Source organism: Antedon mediterranea, chromosome 7 (assembly GCF_964355755.1).
Source record: "Antedon mediterranea chromosome 7, ecAntMedi1.1, whole genome shotgun sequence".
Taxonomy (NCBI): Eukaryota; Metazoa; Echinodermata; class Crinoidea; order Comatulida; family Antedonidae; genus Antedon; species Antedon mediterranea.
In genome coordinates, this window is record NC_092676.1 from 23,237,519 (window position 1) to 23,260,305 (window position 22,787).

At 33.1% G+C, this 22,787-nt stretch overlaps 2 protein-coding genes across 2 annotated transcripts in view; one reads left to right on the plus strand and one right to left on the minus strand.

Annotated features, from left to right (window-relative positions):
• The first annotated feature begins 236 nt into the window (after positions 1-236).
• On the plus strand, positions 237-11,375 carry LOC140055366 (biotin--protein ligase-like). Its single transcript, XM_072100701.1, has 13 exons — positions 237-261; positions 922-1,228; positions 1,663-2,008; positions 2,321-2,755; positions 3,050-3,543; positions 3,999-4,181; positions 4,564-4,826; positions 5,343-5,410; positions 5,833-5,993; positions 6,340-6,454; positions 6,793-7,006; positions 7,383-7,563; positions 9,231-11,375. Exons 2-12 carry the CDS (start codon positions 950-952, stop codon positions 7,555-7,557), a joined length of 2,733 nt encoding a protein of 910 aa, XP_071956802.1. The 5' UTR covers positions 237-261; positions 922-949; the 3' UTR covers positions 7,558-7,563; positions 9,231-11,375.
• A 1,563-nt stretch (positions 11,376-12,938) lies between these two features.
• The window catches only part of LOC140055530 (uncharacterized), a 45,589-nt gene continuing 35,740 nt past the window's right edge, over positions 12,939-22,787 (minus strand). Inside the window, exons 2-8 of the mRNA XM_072100869.1 lie at positions 19,526-19,605; positions 17,595-17,684; positions 16,771-16,965; positions 16,044-16,243; positions 15,674-15,780; positions 15,184-15,331; positions 12,939-14,827 (exon numbers count right to left, since the gene is read on the minus strand). Of these exons, the coding sequence (XP_071956970.1) occupies positions 13,456-14,827; positions 15,184-15,331; positions 15,674-15,780; positions 16,044-16,243; positions 16,771-16,965; positions 17,595-17,684; positions 19,526-19,605 (2,192 nt within the window). The 3' untranslated portion in view covers positions 12,939-13,455. The remainder of the gene's footprint in view (positions 14,828-15,183; positions 15,332-15,673; positions 15,781-16,043; positions 16,244-16,770; positions 16,966-17,594; positions 17,685-19,525; positions 19,606-22,787) is intronic.

The window sequence follows — 22,787 nt, forward strand, 5'->3', positions numbered from 1 at the left end:
ATTGTGTATTCTATTTTTGTTATGATTGTCATATGTTGCATATTTATACATAACATTTTTTTTTCAATAATGTTCAGCAAAAAGGCGTTACGTGTGCATCTATTAACATTCAGAAATACAAATGGAGGTTCAGAAAAAAGTTAAAGCATTTTACGTTTTTGTCTCAATTGGCGTGCCATACTAAAATGTATGCATATCTTTGTTCGTTGGTGGCGCCAAACTTTAAAAAAATGCGCAAAAGAAACGAGATAAACACTAGTTGTAAGTTGATTTTTGCAATGATTTTACATGTTTTTAGTTGTATTTTGCATTTTTTTAAATATATATTCATAAAACAGGTTTATGTAGGTACCAAATGGGCCACAAACAATTGGCAAACATCCAATAATTTTCCCTAAACTTACTACATCTAGCCTAGGCCTAGTTAGGCCTAGGCATAGCAAAACTACTTTTTTGTAACTAGCTATGCCGGAAAAAGGCTTCTGCTCCGCGTATGACCAGAGTGTGACATATAGGCCTAGGGCCTGTGTATATCTGTAGTTTAAACTTTTAAGTTAAAAGCAGTGTTTGTGGGTGTAACACTAGATCCAGGAAATTTACCAATTTTTTGTTTCAATTTACAATTGTTTAAATAAACATTTCAATACATTTACATACATGTACTTTATTACTTCTGTACTGTATATTAGGCCTACTATACTAGGTCTACTAGCTTAGACTAGATAGTAAGTAGGTATATAATATTAATTATTGAAATTTTGATTTGAATGAATAAAGAAATGTAATTTATCACATTCAATCATGAAGCCTAGAACAGTCAGTGTCTACTATTCTAGGTAGGCTTACCTAGGTAGTAGGTTTATATACTACTAAAACATAATTTTGATGTTGATAATATTTGTTACCAATTTTAAACGATAGTTCTGACGTCATTGAAGGGAAGAGAAAGATGTTCATTACAATTTGCTACATATACCTTACGTATTCTGACAACCGGTTGAAGAAAAGTCAATTAAGTGCGCTAGTGGAGATGTTTTGTAGCCATATACCAAGATCCAGTCTCTTGATTCAACGAGTTGTCCTCAGCCATTCGCTTGGCAGAATGCCAAGGATTCTCAAACCTGGAGCATTAAGTATATCCGGCTTTTGTGACGATGCAATGGAGTCAATCACACTGGAAACACTGATGGAAAAGGGTGGAAAACAGGTCCTTGAAATTTCTCCAAAGGTAGTTAAAATATATTATCTCGTATATAAAGTATCTTCATTTTTTTCTGAGAAACAAACAAGGGGCAATATGTACAGACAGTATAGTCAATGAGTGACTAAGTACTGTATTTAGGAGACACTGCTATTCAGGGGACACTTTCGTAAGAAACAAGTGTGCGGCAATATGTACACACATTATAGTCAACAACTATTTAGGGGACACCTGATTACGGGACACTTTCGTGAGAAGTGGTAATGTGTACTCACACTAAGTTATGACTTTTAGGTGCCACCATATTTAAAGGACCGACACACTCTGTTGGATACCGTTCTACTGTATTGCATAATAATTATTATTATTAATTTAATTTATCTGCTATTGATTTTTACATTGCAACATGAACAATTACAAATTTTAATTTTTTAATATTTATTTCTTACTTTTTATTACAGCAATATGTTGACTTATCCCATGACTGGACGCTATTCATTGGTTCATCATCACCAGTAATTAAAAAGTGCAACCCGACAAACAAATTAACTAACCAATCAGAGATGTATTTATTAATAGAAGCCACTCCTCCGTACATAGATAGAAATGGACATGTACATCTTAGAAAAGTACCGGCTGATCAAGCTGTTAAATTGTCGCGGTTGACAAAGCCAATTGCCTGGAAGTCAGGAGAGCCATTTGGAATCGTTGTGAAAGCTAGCGTGGAACAGTGTGCTAAAACTGGAATGGCGTTCTTAGATGGCGTTCTGGAACTTGATGACGGGTTATTGGTTGAGCATATAGCAAGTGAGTTTTTATTTTGTTGCATTATCTATAACAAGTCAGTTTTATTTGTGATACAGGTTTGATGTAGTTTTACAGTAAATCTAATATTATTTCTAAATGCCTTATTCTCGAAGATAATATTGTTATGGATTTAATTGTGTGTGGTAAATGTACTGAATTTACAATGAAAATAAGTTGTAATTTGAACCTGTGGTCAATTTACGCCGTCAAGTACGTCACAGCAAAATTTACACCATATATATCATTTTCCTGACGACGGCCTGCTGAGGGAACCTAAGTTGAGATCAATAATTAAAATTATTTTCATTTCAGCTGTTGGAATTCGAGGCAGAGCACAAAGTCTTCTATCCAGAAAAGCTTCTCTACAACAACAAGCACTTTTACAGAGCCAGCTAAGCACAACAGATCACCAGCCAAACCAAATAGATCACCAGCCAAACCCAACAGATCACCAGCCAAGCACAACAGATCAGCAGCCAAACCCAACAGGTCACCAGCCAAACACAACAGATCACCAGCCAAACACAACAGATCACCAGCCAAACCCAACAGATCACCAGCCAAACCCAACAGATCACCAGCCAAACACAACAGATCACCAGCCAAACACAACAGATCACCAGCCAAACCCAACAAATCACCAGCCAAACCCAACAGATCACCAGCCAAACCCAACAGATCACCAGCCAAACCCAACAGATCACCAGACTAGTAGTCATAAAGTGCCAAATGTGTTGGTGTATACAGGTACAGTATAGTTGACTCACTCAATTGTACTAACCTACATTTTACAAAAGTACAGTATATGCATTTTCCCTGCCAATAATTTGAGTTCTTATCAGACTGTCTGGTGCAACAAACTTTAGTACTCCTATGTAATAATTACTGACAGCAACTTTGGTTATGTTAAATACTACTAACTATAAACTATGATTGTTACTGTATGTCTTTATGATTTAAATTCAGTATCTGTATCTGTATTATGTAGAAAATCAGCATTGTTGGAAATGATTGATAAATTATTTACTTGAATATTTTCAGATAGTGATGACAAAGAACCAGATCATTATCTGATGGTTAGAGAAGTATTGCAACAATGTCTTCATCCAGATCACTATGTCATCTACCATTTAACCAAATCTCAGATTCTGAATCACCCGTGGATTGACAACACTGCCCTCTTAGTTTTATCTTCCGAACTTGAAATGAAAGAATCCGTCGAAGCAACCAACAAAATTAAGTGTTTCTTGGATTCTGGAGGCAAAGTTATGAATTTTTCTTCTAGACTCTATTTACCAGACTGTATCAGCATTAAAAAGCAGAACTGGAATGCATCTATTATTGATGTGGAATATTATAATAAATCTTTAGAAAATACAAAGTCTTTAAAATGTCTGCACAGAGGCTATTTATTTAGCATTAACACGAGTCCAGAGCAGAATGGTACAGATTTAAGTATACTTGCAAAATGTGAAGATCAACCAGTTATTATTGAGATCAAGTCAAAAGGTCATGGAACAGCACTTCTATGCCAGGTTTAAAATATTTGTTATCAGGATTTGTTTTTTAAATAAGTCTAAATTAAACATGATTTAAAAAATATATCATGTATGATACCACTGAACTTTCAAGTTAAAATAACGATTTTTGAGGCATTTGATAAACAGGCAAACTGCATTAAAATGTCTTGACATGTTTCGAGAAACTATTCTCATCATCAGAACAGAAAACAATGCCTAGAGTGCTTATATACCAATAGGACAGGTTGTATGTAAATGAAGAAGTATCATCTACATACATTATCATGCTAATTACTTACTCATTTACATACAACATGTCCTATTGGTATATAAGTACTCTAGGCATTGTTTTCTGTTCTAATGATGAGAATAGTTTCGCGAAACATGTCAAGACATTTTAAGGCAGTTTGTCTGTTTATCAAATGCCTCACAATCGATTTTTAAAATGTTTTTAAATTCGTTTTTTACAGGTACATTTGGATGTAGATCCATCAAAAGACAAGACAGTTAATTCGGAAGAATTTGCTGAGCTCAAGAAATCTAACCAGACTCGATATGAAGTGCTTTCAGACTTGTTCTCTCGTCTCGGTGTTGTATGCTCACTGGGAATAACTCCTTCTATTACTCCATGTTACATACATTCCAATTCAGGTGTAAGTATACTACTGTATGAATTTAATTATTATGCCTAATGTTGTGAAACCTCTAAGTCTGTACATATTATTACCCTGGTCATTTTTGACAAAACATGTATGGAAACATACTCCCATAATGCAGGTAGGAATCAGCGCAATATTGTGTCTTGACCTTACCCGGTACCCATTTGTACACCTGGGTTTGAGAGAAGCAAATTCAAGTAAAGTGTCTTGCCTAAGGATGCAAGCAATGCGACAAAAACAGTCTGAAACCCAAAGTTAAGTGTTATAGTAACCCCAATTCGCCAGCACAGATAACTATATTTAATGCATCTTTGCCTTGTCTGTTTTTAACATCTCGCTATGGCCATGTATATTGATTCACAATTTGTTTATTTAGAGAGCACAAGACAGTTTTCTAAACACAGTCAAAGGCCGTTTAAAAGAAGGATGTCTACACTCCAGGCTTTCCACTTTACAGTTTGTCGACACTTTCCTTTTGGATAAAGAGATAGATTCAGAATGTATACCAGTAATTACAACACATCCAAAAGCCGTGAACTTCGACATGGAAGCATATCAGAATCACCTGCACACCAAAGTGTTAGGAAACGTTGTTCTGTATTCAGAAGTTATTCCAACAACAATGACCTTGTTTGAAGGGTATGAAATTATGATTAAGAAGACAACCCTTTTACATTGTCTATCAAAACTCAGTGACAGTATTTAACACTTTAGTGAGATATTTCCTTAAATTATTTCACATAACTCAATATATATTTTAGTATTTACCTTAAATTGTATTCACTATATAAGAGATTTTCTTAATAGTAAGGGTAAGTGTTTCTCTTAGCCTAAGTATGAATGGTGAATACGGCCACTGGTTTACATACACATAAATCAACACCTGCTGTTATGTATGCCATGCGCTCTGATGTTTGTAAACTCAGGAGTTTTGGTAGATGTTATGAATTACATTGGTGTATAGAAAGTTTATTTTCGTATTTTGCAAATGCTCTTCTTTGTGCATCAAATAGCAGTTCAGAGGATGCTAACTAACACATTTTTTCTCAGTTTGTTGAGATAATACATGAGTATTGAACAAAATTCCTAATGATAATAAGTATACATCTTCTTATTGCTGTCAATTGTTCATTTGTTATTACTTTTTTTTTATAGATTTATGTTTCAAGTTGAGGAGAATGTAGGAACGGTTGCCATAGCTACAAGAATGACTCAAGGAAAAGGTTGAGTAATTACATTTTGTATTTTGGCATCCCCATCTTTACCATTCTTTCATTGTCATCATATTTGGCATCATTGTTATTATCTTTGTTATGATTGTCATCATTGCAGTGTGTTGAACGTTGGACTACTGATCGTGGGTCCGAATCCAACGCTTATCGCATTGCTTGTATTCTTGGGCAAGACTCGCCAAGTGTACAGATGACCACTTGGTAAAGGTCAAGACACAACTTTGCGCTGATTAATAACTGCATTATTATATGGGAGTAGTTTGTATACAGTACATGTTTGATCCAAAAATGACTGCGGTAATAATATGTACAATACAGCGCTTAGAGCTTTTACAACATTGGGCATTTATCCAAGATATTATTATTATTATAATTGGAACTGCAAAAACTAACTTGGTTTCTTTCATTTTTAGGACGAGGTGGAAACGCTTGGATATCTCCAATAGGTTGTGCCATGTTTTCTGTCCATGTACGCATTCCTATCCAATCTAACCTTGGACAACGTCTACCCTTTCTGCAGCACATTGCATCTGCTGCAGTGGTTGAGGCTGTAAGATCCTTAGATGGCTATGAGGTAATAATAGAACATTGATATGTGTGAATAATGCACAGTGTTAAATAGTTATTCTAAAAATAGCTATTCTAAAAATTCATGATCAAATAGAATACAGTATAGCTAATCTAAAAATAGTCTTTCTAAAAATAGCTGTTCTAAAAATAGCCATTCTAAAAATAGCCATTCTGAAAACAGCCGTTCTAAAAATAGCTATTCTAGAAATATCCGTTTTAAATTGAGGATAGTGATACGGAAGAAAAGAAATCGGTAATAATACAATTTAATTTAAAATTGTCATAATAGGCATGATTATAAGAACATTATCTGTTTTATCTAAAAAAAAATATAATAAAATCTTTTTTAGAATATTGATCTGCGGCTGAAATGGCCAAATGACATTTACTATGGTGACAAGATGAAGCTGGGAGGTGTGATTGTCAATTCCTGTTGCTGGGAAAATAAATTTCATGCCATCATAGGTTAGTAGTGACATTTTCTTTTACTTTAATGCATCCTTTTAATATCAATAATTCTTGGGATTTAAGTTGTTACTGCTATATTTTCTATCTATACTTGTAAAAAGGTAGAGAATTTCAAAATTTGTAATGAGAAAAAACAAATTTCAATACATATATCTTGGTATCTTTATTACACTGAAGCTGAATTGCTGCAAGGTAAAATTTAAATATAAAAACTTGTTATATACAGGCTATTCTTGCTCATTTCAAGACATCAATTTCTACTAGGTCTATGCTAAAAGTCCCAGTACCAATAAGCATAAAATCATTATATTATTAAATGATCTATTTTTTTCTAGGGTGTGGTTTTAACGTTAACAACAGTGACCCAACGATATGCATCAATGACCTCGTAGCCAGACACAACCACGAGTGTGATACGAACCTGTTACCTTTAACAAGAGAGTTGCTGATTGCACGAACATTGACGTACATAGAAAGAATTATTGAAAACTTTCAATTATATGGAAAAGACTCTTTTCTACCCATTTACTACAAACATTGGTTACATAGGTAATTCAAGATGTTTTATCTGAAAAGTATGATATTGTTATGAAAGTAATTTTACAAATCAACAACAACAAAATTAACCGCTCAGAAACTGAGCAATATACTTATAATAAATATAATAATATACTTATACAAAATAATATTTCTCCCTTATTGAAGTTATAGATAACTTAAGATCTATTAGGCTTTGGGACATCACCAATATATTGATCTAAAAAAAATCATCTTAAGACAAAAAAATAAAAAATAAACTAAGTAATATTTTGGTAATGAAAATGATTTGATAAGTTTATTCTAAGTATAATTATTTATTAGAAATAATCAAACCAACTTTTTGAAGTAAAAACATATTAATTGACTTTACTTTCCCAAATTACAGTGACATGCAAGTGCACCTGGAAAAAGAAGATGGACCAGAGGTTGAAATTGTTGGACTTGATGATATGGGATTTTTAGCGGTCAAGAACCAGTCTGGTCAAGTAGTCAGTGTCCAACCGGATGGAAATAGCTTTGACATGATGAAGAACCTACTAGTGACAAAAGCAAGACCATAAATAGAGGTAAAATAATATTTTTTAGAGGTAAAATAAGGCTTTCAAATTCAAATTCAAGCCTAGGAATAGCTGTTTATATGTACTGTAGACTAGGCCTAGGAATAACTGAGTGCAGACTAGGCCTAGGGATATCTGTGAATTCAGACTAGGCCTAGGGATATCTGTGAATTCAGACTAGGCCTAGGGATATCTGTGAATTCAGACTAGGCCTAGGGATATCTGTGAATTCAGACTAGGCCTAGGGATATCTGTGAATTCAGACTAGGCCTAGGGATATCTGTGAATTCAGACTAGGCCTAGGGATATCTGTGAATTCAGACTAGGCCTAGGGATATCTGTGAAAGCAGACTACTGTAGGCCTAGCAATATCTGAAAATGCAGTCTAGGCCTAGTTCTTCCCTGAGCATTTGTCATCTGAATCCTCTTAATCACCCTTCTCTTTTATAAACGTTTTGTCGTAAATTTTTTGCAATGTCATTGTTGTTTGTATCAACTGTTGTCCGCGCAATATAAAATATTTATCATCGAGGGGAAATTGTTAGTACCACAAGTCAACCATCTTCGGAACGATATAGTATACACAAAATTAACCATCGGGTAAATGTGATAGCGGGGTCATAGATTAACTATTATAACTATTATCCTACGGGACAGTGTGATATGTACAACATTTACCATCAGGGTAAAAATTGATTACACCACAATCATTCGATCTACGGACTGGTGCAATATACTGTATATACCATTAGTCAACCATTAGTTTTACAAACCGCATGATTACAGAATTAAGCATCAGGCATTTATTTATCGCACCACCAATGTGTTTTAATATCCAATGAAATTTGTAAATTTTAATTTTTTTCCATCTAGTCTGAGTCAGCTAAAATTCGTTGAAGTCACCACCTTTGGGAACTAAATGCACTTGACCTCTCTGGATCAACTTTTCAAATAATTAAAACAATATTTCAGTGTGACTTACATGGAAAACTTAATATCATTCAAAAAAATTCACTTAAAAATAGTCTGATTATAAAATGACATACATGTTATCTATTTGAGTACAGACATAGTTTGTTATTGAAAAAAAAAGAACATATCTATTCTGACATTGTAAAGCGCAGTATTTATTTGAACTTTTGTGAACTATCTGACCGTGTTCTTTCATGGATATCTATATAAAAAATACGTTGGATGAAAGAATACAGTGTTTCCTCGCCACAGAATGTATGTATACTGTACATACTGTATATCTTTTATTATATGGGCTTTTATTCAGCATTCTTTGCTTCATCTGTTTTTTCCAGTAATTTTGTTTGTCTTATAACATATAAATAGTGTAGCTGTAGCTTAGTGGTTAATGTGCTTGCCTATTCTTCTGTTTTTCCTTTATCTAGAATCTCAAGCCAAATTTTCAATTTACAGCAAGAAAATATTCTCAGAACATTTTGTTTTTCCTTATTCTTTTTTATTTTGCTTTTTCACTGTCAGTGTAGAGTGAGACTTTTCGCATAATACTTGCTTTACTGTCATAACATGTTTCAGCAATGTTTCTAAGTATTATTTCTTCTTAGCTGTTTCATTGGCTTGTAGAATAGTGCTGTAGAATTAAATCTCCAATGTCCACATAGTAGATGTTGATTAAAGTAAATTTTTCCCTTCGTTTTATCTTACAGATTAAAAAAAAAGTTATAATAAACTTTTTTTCGTGGATGTTTGAACTCTTCGGTGAGTCCTTTAATACATAATGAAACGTGTTCTTGCCAGAAATATAGAAAAATATTAGCTTTTTAATGTTTTATTGTAAAGCATGCTAAAGCTTTGTCTACAAAATCACTATCAAACTATTTTGACAACAAGTTTTATGTGCCCAAATAGTGCAGTGATATGCCCAAATATGGCAGTGATATGCCCAAATATGGCAGTGATATGACATTGTGTCCATATATGGGCACATCGCATTTTTTTGTCAAATAAAGTTAGTAGTAGACAGAGCTTTACATTTACATTACAAACACAACACCTAAATGCCTTTATATTTCATCATAATACATATTATTTATTTGTACAGTATATTTTAAATTATTCTAGTATTAAAAAACAAATTAATGTGCAATATACAAACACATTCCTATGTTTAACATTTTAACTGACTGACATACATTGACAAGTTAATGTACCTCTTTTCCTCTGAATTGGTCATTGGGAACACAATACACTCACTACAGCCATGCAATACATAATTACTATTATTATTAAGTCATATTTTGAAAATAAATAATTAAAATAGCAGCTAAATAGGAAAAGGTATATTGTCACAGTATAGATGAATTCCTTTAAAAGTAATTTGCAATATACCTTTAATTTTATTGGGTTATCGTTTTATATTACAACCAAATCAAGTGAGCATAGTATATTGAGTTGCAGTTAATATTTTGAGTTTTAAAATTGGTACTGCACACATATTAATCAAGAACTATCTCTAGTCTATAACTAAATCATGGTTAATGGTAACAAAAGTCAAGTAAATTGTTGTAAAAAAAAATCTAAAATAATAAGTGTGGCAAATAGTGTGTATTCATGCAACATAATTTATGTTATTTTTTAAATCTGATCAGTCAAAAAGGTTATTTTTTGAGAATGTTTTTCAAATAATGCTTTATACTATTAAAACGAGTGACTGACTGAGCGGTTAAGATATTAGAACCGTAGCCATAGCAAGGGTTCGAGGCTCACCCGCTCCATGGTTCTGGGGGTATAACAAATCTTCTTGGATAAGGACTATAAACCGTAGGTCCAGTGTACACATCTAGCCACTATCACTCACAGCCACAGCCACATAACTGGACCCTCCGGGAGACCAGTCTTTGACTGAAGAAGTCACCCATTATAAATAAATAAAAACATGCATGTTTTTGTTGTTTTTAACAACTTTTTATTTCTTTAATTTGATTTTCTTTAGTTTATATATCTTACATGTATATTGACCAGGTGTGTTTAGATTCTGGCCGGTCCTGTGGGAACGCTGAGTAATTAAGCTTGTCTTTTAGAGTATGAGGAAATCTTCAGGCCTAAGTTTATAGGCCAAATAGTTGATTGAGTTGTCAAGCTAGCTGTCCTTTTAAAACTAATTGAGGCTAAAATTAAATTAATTTTACTGTTTCCTAAAATGATATTATTTTGTGACTAGTTCATTGCTAGATTGTCCGTATATCCATCCTAAAGCTCTGTCTACACTATCAAAAACAATGTGATAGTGATATGACATCATAATGTCCATAATATGGGCATTTGTCACATAAAGCTTGATAGTGTAGACAGAGCTTAATGTTAAAAGCCGTCTATTGCAATTGTCAACTGGCTTACATACATGTAAAATTCATCCTTCACAATTTAATTTTTGTAATGTTTAAATGACAATAGGTATTATCAGATCGTACAGTATATACCAAACTACTTTTTCCCACATGCGCTATTGTATGATGGGCCTGTTACAGTCAACAGACACGATACTGCATCATGTTTATTGTCGCTAGACATGATACTGTACTAGAACGTACTGCTTTGTCACTAGGTATGGTTTTTTTATAAACATTAATATTAACATTCAATTAGAAATAAAACATAATAATAACAAGGTTTTCGTTTTACATTTTGTTTTATTTGTTATTCTATTTCTATTTCAGTTGAAAGTTAAACAGTAACATGCAACCGTTTTATTAACGTATTAACAACAAAATATTACAAAGATAAACCGTCACATGGCCAATTAGCTGATTCGCTGTACTGCATCATAGGCAAGTTCTGTATTACAATGTCATACATGTCACATGCGACTTCTGTATTATAGCCCATTAGCCTAACCCTAACCTCAATATAATACATATGAGTCATATGTGAATTATGTGACACTTTATTACAGAATGCGCCTATGATACTGGAAAACATAATACCCATATGTGGAGATACAGTGTAGAGAATCTGGCTAAACTATAGACCATCTTTGTAATGTTTTAAAATTCAGGCGTTCCTCCAATTAAATACCAAATAATTATTTTTTAATTTAGCGTCAGATATTCCATTTTCTGTTACAGTAGAAAGTGATCCAACATTTGAGAGGATACTGCCGTATTCAATTGGAGTGCGACCTGTAATCGCCGAAGCCACAACTTATTCGTTGAGGCCTAACACAATGACATCTAAAACATATACAATAAATTACATAAATAACCAAGGCGCTGTCATCTTAAGAAATTACATTAATTAGGCCTATTACAGTTCTCGTAAGCACTGTTTAGTATTGGCGGTGTTTTACATTCGCACTATGCTAGATATATTACAAGAGCTGGGCTCATAAATAATAATCAATAATGATAAAATATGGCAGAATAAAGCATAAAATAAAATACAATTTTGAAAAATTTAAATAGGTAATCTTTCAAACAAAAAGCTCTTTCTACACTATTAAACTTCATGTGACAATAAAGGTTATATGCCCATATATGGACACGATGATGTCATATCATTACCATATTTGGGTATATCACTACCATTGGTCACATCATACTTTTTGATAGTGTAGACAGAGCTTAAGACACTTTATTTAGCGTTTATGTTCAGTGTCATTCAAAAACGTTTAGAAACTTTAGATTCTACGTCATTCGTTATAATCTATTAAATTATTATCTAATAATACTGTATTTTGAAAATGTAATTGTAAATTAAATTCTAATTATGATGATACTTGACAATTATAATCGTAACCTTTTATTAAATACAAGGTGAATATGATTTATATCGGATAGGGTAGTACTGTACCAAACATAATGTTTGTAGTCGAAGGCATATTATATTGAAACCCAAAACTCTAACAATTGATAAACCTTTACAAGTTGTTAAAACATAAATTAACCCTAATTTTGTTGTCTTATCATTAGATTTGTTTTTTTCATTTTCAATGTTGGTATAAGTATCAGTACAGTACATGTCAAACACCCAAGAGAAAAACAAATATTAGCGTCAGGTAAAATATGAAAAGAAAAGATGAGTAACACCAAACTTTGAATAGGTCATTTCTAGTTTTAATAAAGTTATTCACTTCCGTTAAAAAAAAAATGGGGGCAAAATGTCACTTATAAAAAGACAAAATTAACGTTTATATTTAACCAGAACCCCGTTGTCTGATAAACAATAGACATTTTTCAGGTAAATATTTTATTTTTCGATCCAATTTTTGGTCCAAGTGACCATATTGGTAACTACTGTATTATGTGACATTAAAATGGCATATTTCAAATAATTTTTAAAGAATTATTTTATTCAGGGGGACAATACATAAAAAAAAGCTGCATTCTCTACTAAACTTACTTAAACAATTGTCCATTTCTGACCAGAGATAACTAATAACTAAATTAAGAAAGTAAATATAATAAATTATTTATTACATAAGTTTCACCAAGAAATTGTATCGTTAACATCAAAACACTGAGTTGTCTAAAAACTGGATTGTATATATTTCATCAATATTCGATACGAAAATAAACTTTCCAGTAATTATTGTGTGATATTGTTGTAAACACTTCAATCAAATTCGTAAGTAGATCATTTTACTTTCCCATCAACTACATTAAAATTAGCAGGGAAGAGTGACATTTACTCTTTCTTCGTTTTAGGTCCAATGAGAGGACCAATGTATTTTGTACTGTATTTATAGGCTACACCCTTTCAAACGAAATCTATATTATATGCCAACGACTTTTAGAGAGCGTGGACGTATGTAGTAACCACAATCATCTAAATGCAAATTAAACGTTTTATAAAACGTCCAATAACATATATTAGACAATGGAGAGACTTTTCAACAAACTAAAAATTGAAACTTCAAAATAATATTTTATGTACTCAGTACACGTAACCATTAACCATCGATTCTCTTGTTTGACACGTATTGCTGCCGTACCAACCAATTCGTTTGTTATATATTGCACCGTTATTATTTATATATCGACTTGTCGTATCGGTTTCTGGCGTTGCCGTCTGACCTACGACGGCACAGTCAGGTGATGTACCGTTGTACTGAGTATAAGACGATACGTAAGAAGCGCTTGGTGTGGGGTAAATACTGATATCTGTTCTCTGCGTAGGACGCAATGCCTCATGGGATATTTGGCTATTACGATTATACTGAGAGTTTGTTGAATTTGAGGTCTGGCTTCTTTCTTTGCTTGTCGAATTCAGAGCATACGGAGAACTTTGACCAGTTGTACTGTCGTAAGACCCGGATGAATGTCTTCTGTTTACACTAGAACTTTCTACGATATTGGAAGTAACAGTTTTAACTGCAGAAGTATAGTAAGAGTTCTGTGGAGGAGATGATGTTGTTGGGCGTGGTGTTTCAACAACATGGCCTGGTCGAGTTGGAGAAGAACTTTTCTGACATGTTCTTCTTTCGTCTCCACTAACAAGCTGTTGCGTAACTTTTACCAGTGTCTCAAATTTGTTATTTGTGTTCGTTACGACGCCATTTTGTCTTTGTGGAGACAACTGTGCAGACGTATTTGTGCCGTTTTGCACCTGGTACGATTGATTTTGTTGCCGAGAATTATCAGAAACTGTCGATACGCCGTTACCATTTCTATGGCTCTCCTTTATTGATTGCGCATGACTATAACCTCTAGGTGACGAGGCTGAGGTATGAGAAGTTCTACTACTTCCTGATTGGTCAGAAGTATGTGTAATTGTATGCGGTTGGCTAGCCTTAGAAGAGTACTTTTCGAGGCTAGAGTGCGGTTCACGACTCCAATGATTATAAAGGTCACTTGTATAATACCTATCGTCTGTGGTGTACGCGGTTAGGTGTGACCGCTCATTTGCATAGTGAGCAAATGCACCTGTACCTGCGTATGGATAAGATCCAGCGTAAGCATACGCACCATCAGAATACAAGTTCGCTTGGTAACTGGCAAGAGTACCAGGATAAACAGCTGCATAGCTATCGCCGTATTGTGCAGCCACGTATGGTGGAACTTGAAAAGCACCCTCACAAGCTGCGTAATGTCCATACAAACGATCCTGCGCATATTCGCTACTGAGAGCTTCTGTGTAAACAAAAGGTTGCGCAGAGACAGAATAAGGTGATGACTTTGAACGAAGTTTTGAACGATTTTGACGTAACTTTCCCGATCGTGATTTTTCACTACTTTCAGGATAAGCCGCCTCCGTCTGTGCCTCAAGCTGATCAAGGTGAAATGCCTTCGGTTTCTCTTCAGTATTTCTAAAACAAACAAAAAAACACATCATCAATAATAATGTTAGCACAATTATTATTCTTGTACAGGAATTTGTTAAGACCCCTTCAATCTCTTTGTTTCAACCGTATACGGTCCTGTTTTTCAACTGTTATTTGTTGTCAATGTCATATCCTGTTTTAGGTATGGTGCTTCATGAACTCAATTTTCATAGTGGAGACACTGATTGTGATCTGTACAAGATTTGAACCTAGTACCTTGAAATTAAAGTGCTAGAATGTTAACAACAGTGCTCTGCTGGCTGCCTACTTTATAAGATTCAATTTTAGCATAATAGACATTATAGAATAGGCCTGCTTAACACAAAAATTATCAAACTTACGAAAGAACTGTATTGACGCTAACAATACAGTGAGGTCTTGAGGACCTGCTATTGTGAACGATAGTGGCAGCACTCTGAATCCACACCCATCCTCCTTGTTTACAGAGAAATCGGTAGTACCGAGTTGTCACCTGACCTTTAAGTAATACTGCAAAAATAAGTGTAATAATGTTAATAATTTGATAATAATGTATTAATTTGTATTGCGCAAATTATATTAAAATATGTTCAAATGAGGGGACTGTGTTGTATACGTTTTAGTCGTAAACTTGCTCCTTTTCTTGGATTTGTTGATTTAGTGTTCAGATGGACTAGTGATCAATTCCAAAACGATAAGAACTGTGTGAATTGTTGCGAAAGAAACATTTCCATCTTTAGAGAAGCAAATATGGAAATACTTCAATGTAGTAAGGGCAAAATAAATGTAAAAACAAAAAAAAAACAAAATGATTAGAAACAGTGTTATTGTTATAGATCAGACTATACTTACATATATGATGAGCGTATCTTAAATGTAAAACATCCAGGGCGTGTACATAATGGTAGAGCGTCTTCTCTATGAGGTCTTGTGGCTCGTATCCAGTTAATGCGGCGACCCTATCAAATCATACATATTGTTGTTATGTCAATTTTATATTACTTCTAGGTCAGGTTTTAAATGTAGTTTCAATCTTTTCCAGTGCAATTCCAATCATTTTGATACCCCATACTCCACAATTTATATAACGGGCAGTATGCAAACGCTCACTTTTATAACCATTGTAAAATCTTTTTTTTTTAAATGTTTTTGATGTCATAATTTTTTTCATTAATTCTATTTATTTATCCTACTAAGGGAGTTGAAACGGGGATGTACTTACTTTCCATCTAAAAAGATAAGTTTGAGATCTAAGCTGGCTCTGAACATAAACATATTGCTGTACATTTTAACTTCTGTCATTGAACTTGATGGTAAAGAATGCCCCACTGCTATTAAACCAACATTCTGGTAACAACTGTCAAACGGAGTCATGTCCATCGTATACTGTTTGATTTTAAGATATCCAAAACAGTGAATAACCTTCAATAAAAAAAGAAAAAACTATTAGCCATTTTAGTTCCTTTAAAAATTCCAAATTTCAATTGTTAATACCTGATTATTAGTCTGGAAACTATCATGTTAATGTGGTTATTGTTACCATCTTGTCTATAGGGGGCAGCATTTTCAATGTTTGGCAGAGAAAGAAAAAACTATTATTAGGATGTTTAGTTCCTTTAAAACGGGATTTCAACTCAAATTGTTATATTTAGTACATAGTAATTAGTTTGGAAACTATCATAGTAATTTACAGTATTCGTGGTTATAGATTGTTACCACCTTGTCTATTCTATCTATCTATTCTCTTCATTTAGTTGTTCCTTTCATTATTCCATTCATGCTACAGCGTACATGTTTTACAAAACAAACATCCAACTAAAATATAACTTTCAATGTTCTTTTGTTTTTTTCACGAGTCTTTATTATAATATTTTCATAGAGCACCTACAGCGCCTACCTTCTAACAGAGAAAACTTTAAAGTTTAGTAATCTGCAATCGGAATAGCTACCTTATATCCAGCCGATGTTAGCCCAGCATTTCGTTTGGCTAACACACATTTCATTCTAAGGAAGAAAGATCGTTCAATTTCAAAATCGGATAGTACATGAGCATGGTATGGCTGCTGGACGGTCAGTAGAGCGGTCATCTCATCGTGGTCAGCTGGATGAATATATTCGTATATGCTATTGCCTGTTAATTCAACCTGATTTTAAAAAATGAAAGAAGTTTTTACTGTTTGTTATTACACTATTAACAACTTTGTGACAAAAATGTGATGTGCCCATATATTGACACGATGATGTCATATATTTGGGCACATTTCACTTTTTTCAAATTAGTTTGATAGTGTAGACAGAGCTTTAAAAAATAATGTATAAACAAATGTTATGAATAATGTTAAGACTGTGTTTAGACAGAGTGGCTTTAATATTTAAGGCCATTTTTTGGCCTTAATGCAAGTTAAGATTTCTTCTCTTTCTTTCTTATTTTTACACTAATACATGATATTTGTTTTTAATCAAGTATTTCTTGATTCTATACAATTATCTTTTAAAGTTTTTATTGTGAAAATATAGAGTAAACAGTACAGGCCTAGTCACAGAACATAACTAAATCTGAACTCGTCCCCAGGCCGGTCAGTTTGAGAATTTTAAATCTCAACGTGAAGCTTGTAGACAATGTTTGAGCGCTGTAATCGTTAACCTAAACACGATGATCGCCTATCATAGGCGAAGATGACCAGTTTATAACTAGGTCTAGTAGATAAAAATAAAGCGATTATGTTGCATTTTCATGTAGAACACTTTGTAAACTTAATTATTGATTAATCACCTGAGATAAACCAAGATGAACAGAAGCTGTTTCTGATATGTAGATCATTTTGCCATCAGGAGCAACCACAAATATAAATCCATCCAGTGTCTACAAAATAAATAACATTAAAAAAAAAATTGTTATGAACATTTATTTAATTTATAAAGAGATGGGTATCTATGTTGTTGTTAACCGTATATTCATACTGTCGTTACTCAAGCAAAATTTTTTCAAATATGAAAGAAATTCTTTCGTTATTAACATCAAATTCGTTTCGTTTCGAAAAAATAAAAAATAACTTAAGTTACAACTATACTAAACAAAATTATAATTACAATTAAAATCATTACGAATTATGTATCTATGCATTTTTAAAGATTTGAATCTACGTAATATTTATTGTTCCCCAAAACATAAAAAATTAAGATTATTAAAAAAGGAATAATCACTTCCATAGAATTTAACCAAAACCCATTGATCTATTTTTGCGTTAGATATGTTTTTTAATGCAATTTTAGTCAAGTCAAGTGAATAACTATTATGTGATATTAAAATGGCATATTCAACAAAAACTTAAACAATTTTTTAGTAGGACAATATATCTTTAAAACATTAAACTTAAATAATATAATTATTTCGTTTATGATTTATTCAGTTTTATTCTAGAAATAAATTGTTGTTGGTATAATAATTAGTAAAGAAATAGCAATAGGCCTAATAAGTATTATTTTCTTACAAGTGGGTAATACACCTAGTTATAAAACGAAACAATAATTACTGTCATTTCATACATGTTCCAGTCGTTGGATTATGTTGGGCGTTATTATAATCTAATATAACAATATTTGATGCAAATAATGTGACGAATCAAAAGTATCGCACCTGTCTAAAACATTACCGACTTATATATTTAATTCCACGTAGGCGTATACAATATAATACTCTATAATAAGTTTGCCAACAAACTTAACAACATTGCAAAATACCTTATAGTAGTTTTTAATATTTTTATTTGAGTTTACACACGATGAATCGGCACTTTTTTGACCCAGAATACCGTTAACGAATTACGTGATAATTTGAAGATTTATCACGGAAACGTTACTAGTTTAAAGACCTATTACAGCCAGATAACATTTTAATACAACGGTTGGTATGAACTGAACTTCCTGTTTTAAACCAGGCCTTGGATAGCTTGTCAAAAGAAAATCTACAGTGTGTTTATTTTCATACCTCGACGTGATGTTCAGGGTTAAGTGACGGGAAACGCGTTTAGCAGACGGTTCTCTAGGCGCGTTTCTACCTCTTCAAACAACGTGTAGGGCCAATGTACTGTTATGTTGTGGAATATAGTCTGTCTATGTGATTATGCATTTAGTATTTTTCGGTTTATCTGTTTTAACATCTATTTATCTGTCTAGCCATCTATTATTATAATAGAATATTCGATTGTTTGAAGAAAAAATAAACCCGTTTTACTCCTTTGTTATTTTCATTCGCAATAGTTGATTTTAAAGTAGTACCAACCAGTAACCATTAACAAATTTGAATGTTCTTGTAGGCCTATATTTTATTTTAATAATATTGGTTTGCAAAAAAAAAATTCCCCCTGAAATTGTTTTTGTTGAATATGCAATTTAAGTGTAATGTTATTCACTTTTACCAAAAATCGAATCGAAAAAAACCCTTTAAAAACTGGAATTTAAAGCAGAAAATAGTCAAATTGTCTGCCAGCCAATTGTTTTTTGGTTGAATTTACTGTAACCGTTTATTTTGTCTTTTTATAAGTGAACATTTTTCCCGTTTTTTTTTCTACGAATAGGCCTACTTAAAGCAGCAGAATCGACTATCAAAAGTCTGATTTTTTAAATCTTCATTTTTCATGTTTTTGGGTGGACTTATCTTTAACTGTAAAATGGTAAAAACGTCATTGAAACATGCGCACTAACCTGTAAGAGATGTGATCCCAGTTCTTTAGCGACTTTGTCAAGAGAAGACGGTGCACGACATCCCCATGATTCACCAAGACCTGTAAAAAAATACAAATTAATTCCATTGTTATTCATCTTTGACTATTTTTGTACATTTACAAATTGTCATGTTCATTAATCAAGTGAAAATTTCCGTCATGCTTAAGCAATTGGAAAATAACATTTCTGATAATCCTAGAATTTAACTATTTCCGGTCACTTATGTCTAATTTGGTGACACTTTTAAATTGAATTTTTCCATTCCGATTTACGGTTTTTAAAATGTTTTAGAACGCTTGTATGTCTTTAGTATTTCAGAACTATACTACCCCGGACCATTTATTTTAGCACTGGCATTGTCTACAACATTTGATACCAAAAAATTACTTTACAGATTGGAAAGATATTGAAATGGTCTGTTGAAAACCTTAAAAGTACAACAACTTTATAGTATATGCTTCGTTTGCCGATGTTACGTCGTAAAGGTTGTGCTAACTAGGCCTACCAGATTGTAGTTCAATACATTAGGAAGCATTTTGAGAAATCTACAAGATTCATAATTTATTATCTTGTAGATTTTCTCCAATTGAACAGAGTTTAAAAGTACGACAATCAACTTTGTGAGACTTAGACTTAGTCAGAATAAGTTGATATCGCAAGTTGTGCGAAGCTTATTCACACGTTCAAAGTCTTTACTCTGTTTTATTACAGATTTTAATCGATGAATAATCATCAATTTTCATCGTTATTGAGTAATTAAGAAGACATGGTGATGAATTTAAGCAATTAAGACGATTTCATTAAGTGTCAACAATCTCATTTAAGCCCTTTCCAAGGATTTTTGTTCGGTTGTCAATCAGTTTGTTAAGTCTGGGATACGCAAAAGCTTACAGTTAAATGTATTCAGCCAATAACTATAAATAAATAATACAAGCGTACTATATGCTTTATTATAGAGTTTTTCATTAGTAACATTGTCCCTTCAGTTGATCTTTTTGAATAACTTTTTAAAGTTTCCTACTACTTTTAAGCCCGTTTTTATAGACGAACGTGTCATTTCGTGATTCCGAAATACCTTTTGTTTTATACCACCAATCCACTATATCTACGTTTTGACTTTCCCCTCTAGTTGTTTGTCTTTTTATGAGTAGCATCCTTAGATTTCTGTGCGTGCTAGGCGATTCTTGCAGTTGAAGTATACGTATGACACGCCATATGTGTCAACATGTTTATCAATTACCAAAGCTGAATTACCGTATAACAAGACAAATGTTTTGTAGGAACTGGATTATAATGATTCATTTTCTAATTTTAAGACCAGAAATACACTTAAATAATACTTAATTTCAAGTGCCTAAGCAAGACTTGCTTATTGCATTGTAGGGCTGATGTTTGCTACGGGTAAACATTACAACAATCGAATGCTATTTATTGCCGTAAGTTACTTCATATTCTCATATTTTTCCATCGATCACCTTTGTTTACATTGAATGCAAATGTCAGTTATTGTATTATTAATGCTCTGTTTGCTTCTTAATAGCAATACATTGACCAGATATATTGTAGACGTCGGTAAATAATAAATGTAATATCTTTAGGACAAACATTTCAGCCAAATATTTATTCGTTCGTTAAACACAGTTTTTCAGTAAACTTCTATAAAACTCTCTCGAACGAGATACTTACATACACAAAAATAAAATAGGTAGTAGGCTACATACAGTAACCAGCAATTAGCTAAGTTATATAATTGGCGAAAAGAAATATCTTGTTATGAAATTAGTGAATGTTTTGGGGAAAAACAACGCCGTGAACGTATTGAGCCATTGAGCTGCAAATCGTGTTGAACCGCAAATATCCTACTTAATAGGTAGTTGCCAATAAATCCGGGACAAAAGCCTCGTTGTAAAATTTAATTTCATAAACGTAGATTTTAGCAGCAAAACGTAGGCTCCTATATTAATTTTATCCAAAGGCAGTAAATTTGAAATTTTAGTGTTTGACTATTTGTTAAATGGTTAAAGAATTATGACTTATGTATTCCTATTACTGACAAAGGTTTACACAGTTTGTAGATAATTTTAAGTTTAGTCCCCGTTAGGACGCAATAATGTTATAAGCGTAACGCAATTTGACCAATTACTGTACAAGAGATTGATTAATCGCTTGTCATTGGTCAACTCACTTGAGTTGCACTTTAGTCGTTGCGTTGCGTCGCGTTGCACTTTAGTCGTTGCGTTGCGTCGCGTTGCACTTAAGTTGCGTTGCGTCGCGTTGCACTTAAGTTGCGTTGCGTCGCGTTGCACTTTAGTCGTTGCGTTGCGTCGCGTTGCACTTTAGTCGTTGCGTTGCGTCGCGTTGCACTTTAGTCGTTGCGTTGCGAGTCGTTGCGTTGCGTCGCGTTGCACTTTAGTCGTTGCGTTGCGCGCGTTGCACTTTAGTCGTTGCGTTGCGTCGCGTTGCACTTTAGTCGTTGCGTTATAGTCGCTTACTTCAATTTATCTGTAGTTAAATTGTATAATTAAATTTTAATTAAAATCATTTAGTATATTCTAAGGCAAATATATAAAGAAATTCAATACTTTTAAAAAATAATGGTTAAAAAAATACACACTTTTACATTCAATAATATGAGATTTTTTACCAAAAGAGAAACAATGGAAATCAAGCCAGAATAACGGTGTGTAAAGCAAGCAATTTGACCAATTAAAGCGACGGATAAGGACCATAATTGCTGATGATTTGAAAGCTTACATTGACGTTAATAGGTCAGGTTTCAACCCTACTGACCATTGTCCTTAGTTAATGTAAAGGCTGTAACTACGGCCGTCGGTCAGAGTCAGACATATCGCTTGCCTGGATTCGTTTACTCACTGATATTGAAACAGCCTAGGACAATATTCACTCTTTTATGGTTCTTTTTCATGTTTACCTATAGATCCACTAATACAGCGAGTGAAATTTCATTATTAAAGGCCAATGTTGGTTTATGAAAGAGACAATCAAGGGAGAAACGATAACAAGTATTGTGGGCTTGGGCTTAGCTTCGATCGTTGATACTCTACAAATACACCAAATGTCCAGAAAATCAATTGAGAAAGGCAAATAGTATTGAGACTGCTAACATCGACACAAAGAAACAGCATTATGGCAGCATGTTGGCCTAGAAATTTCCATAGATTAGACAAATATTCTAGGCTTAAAATTAGACAACCTGTCTCAGAAATTGTTAATAGCTGAC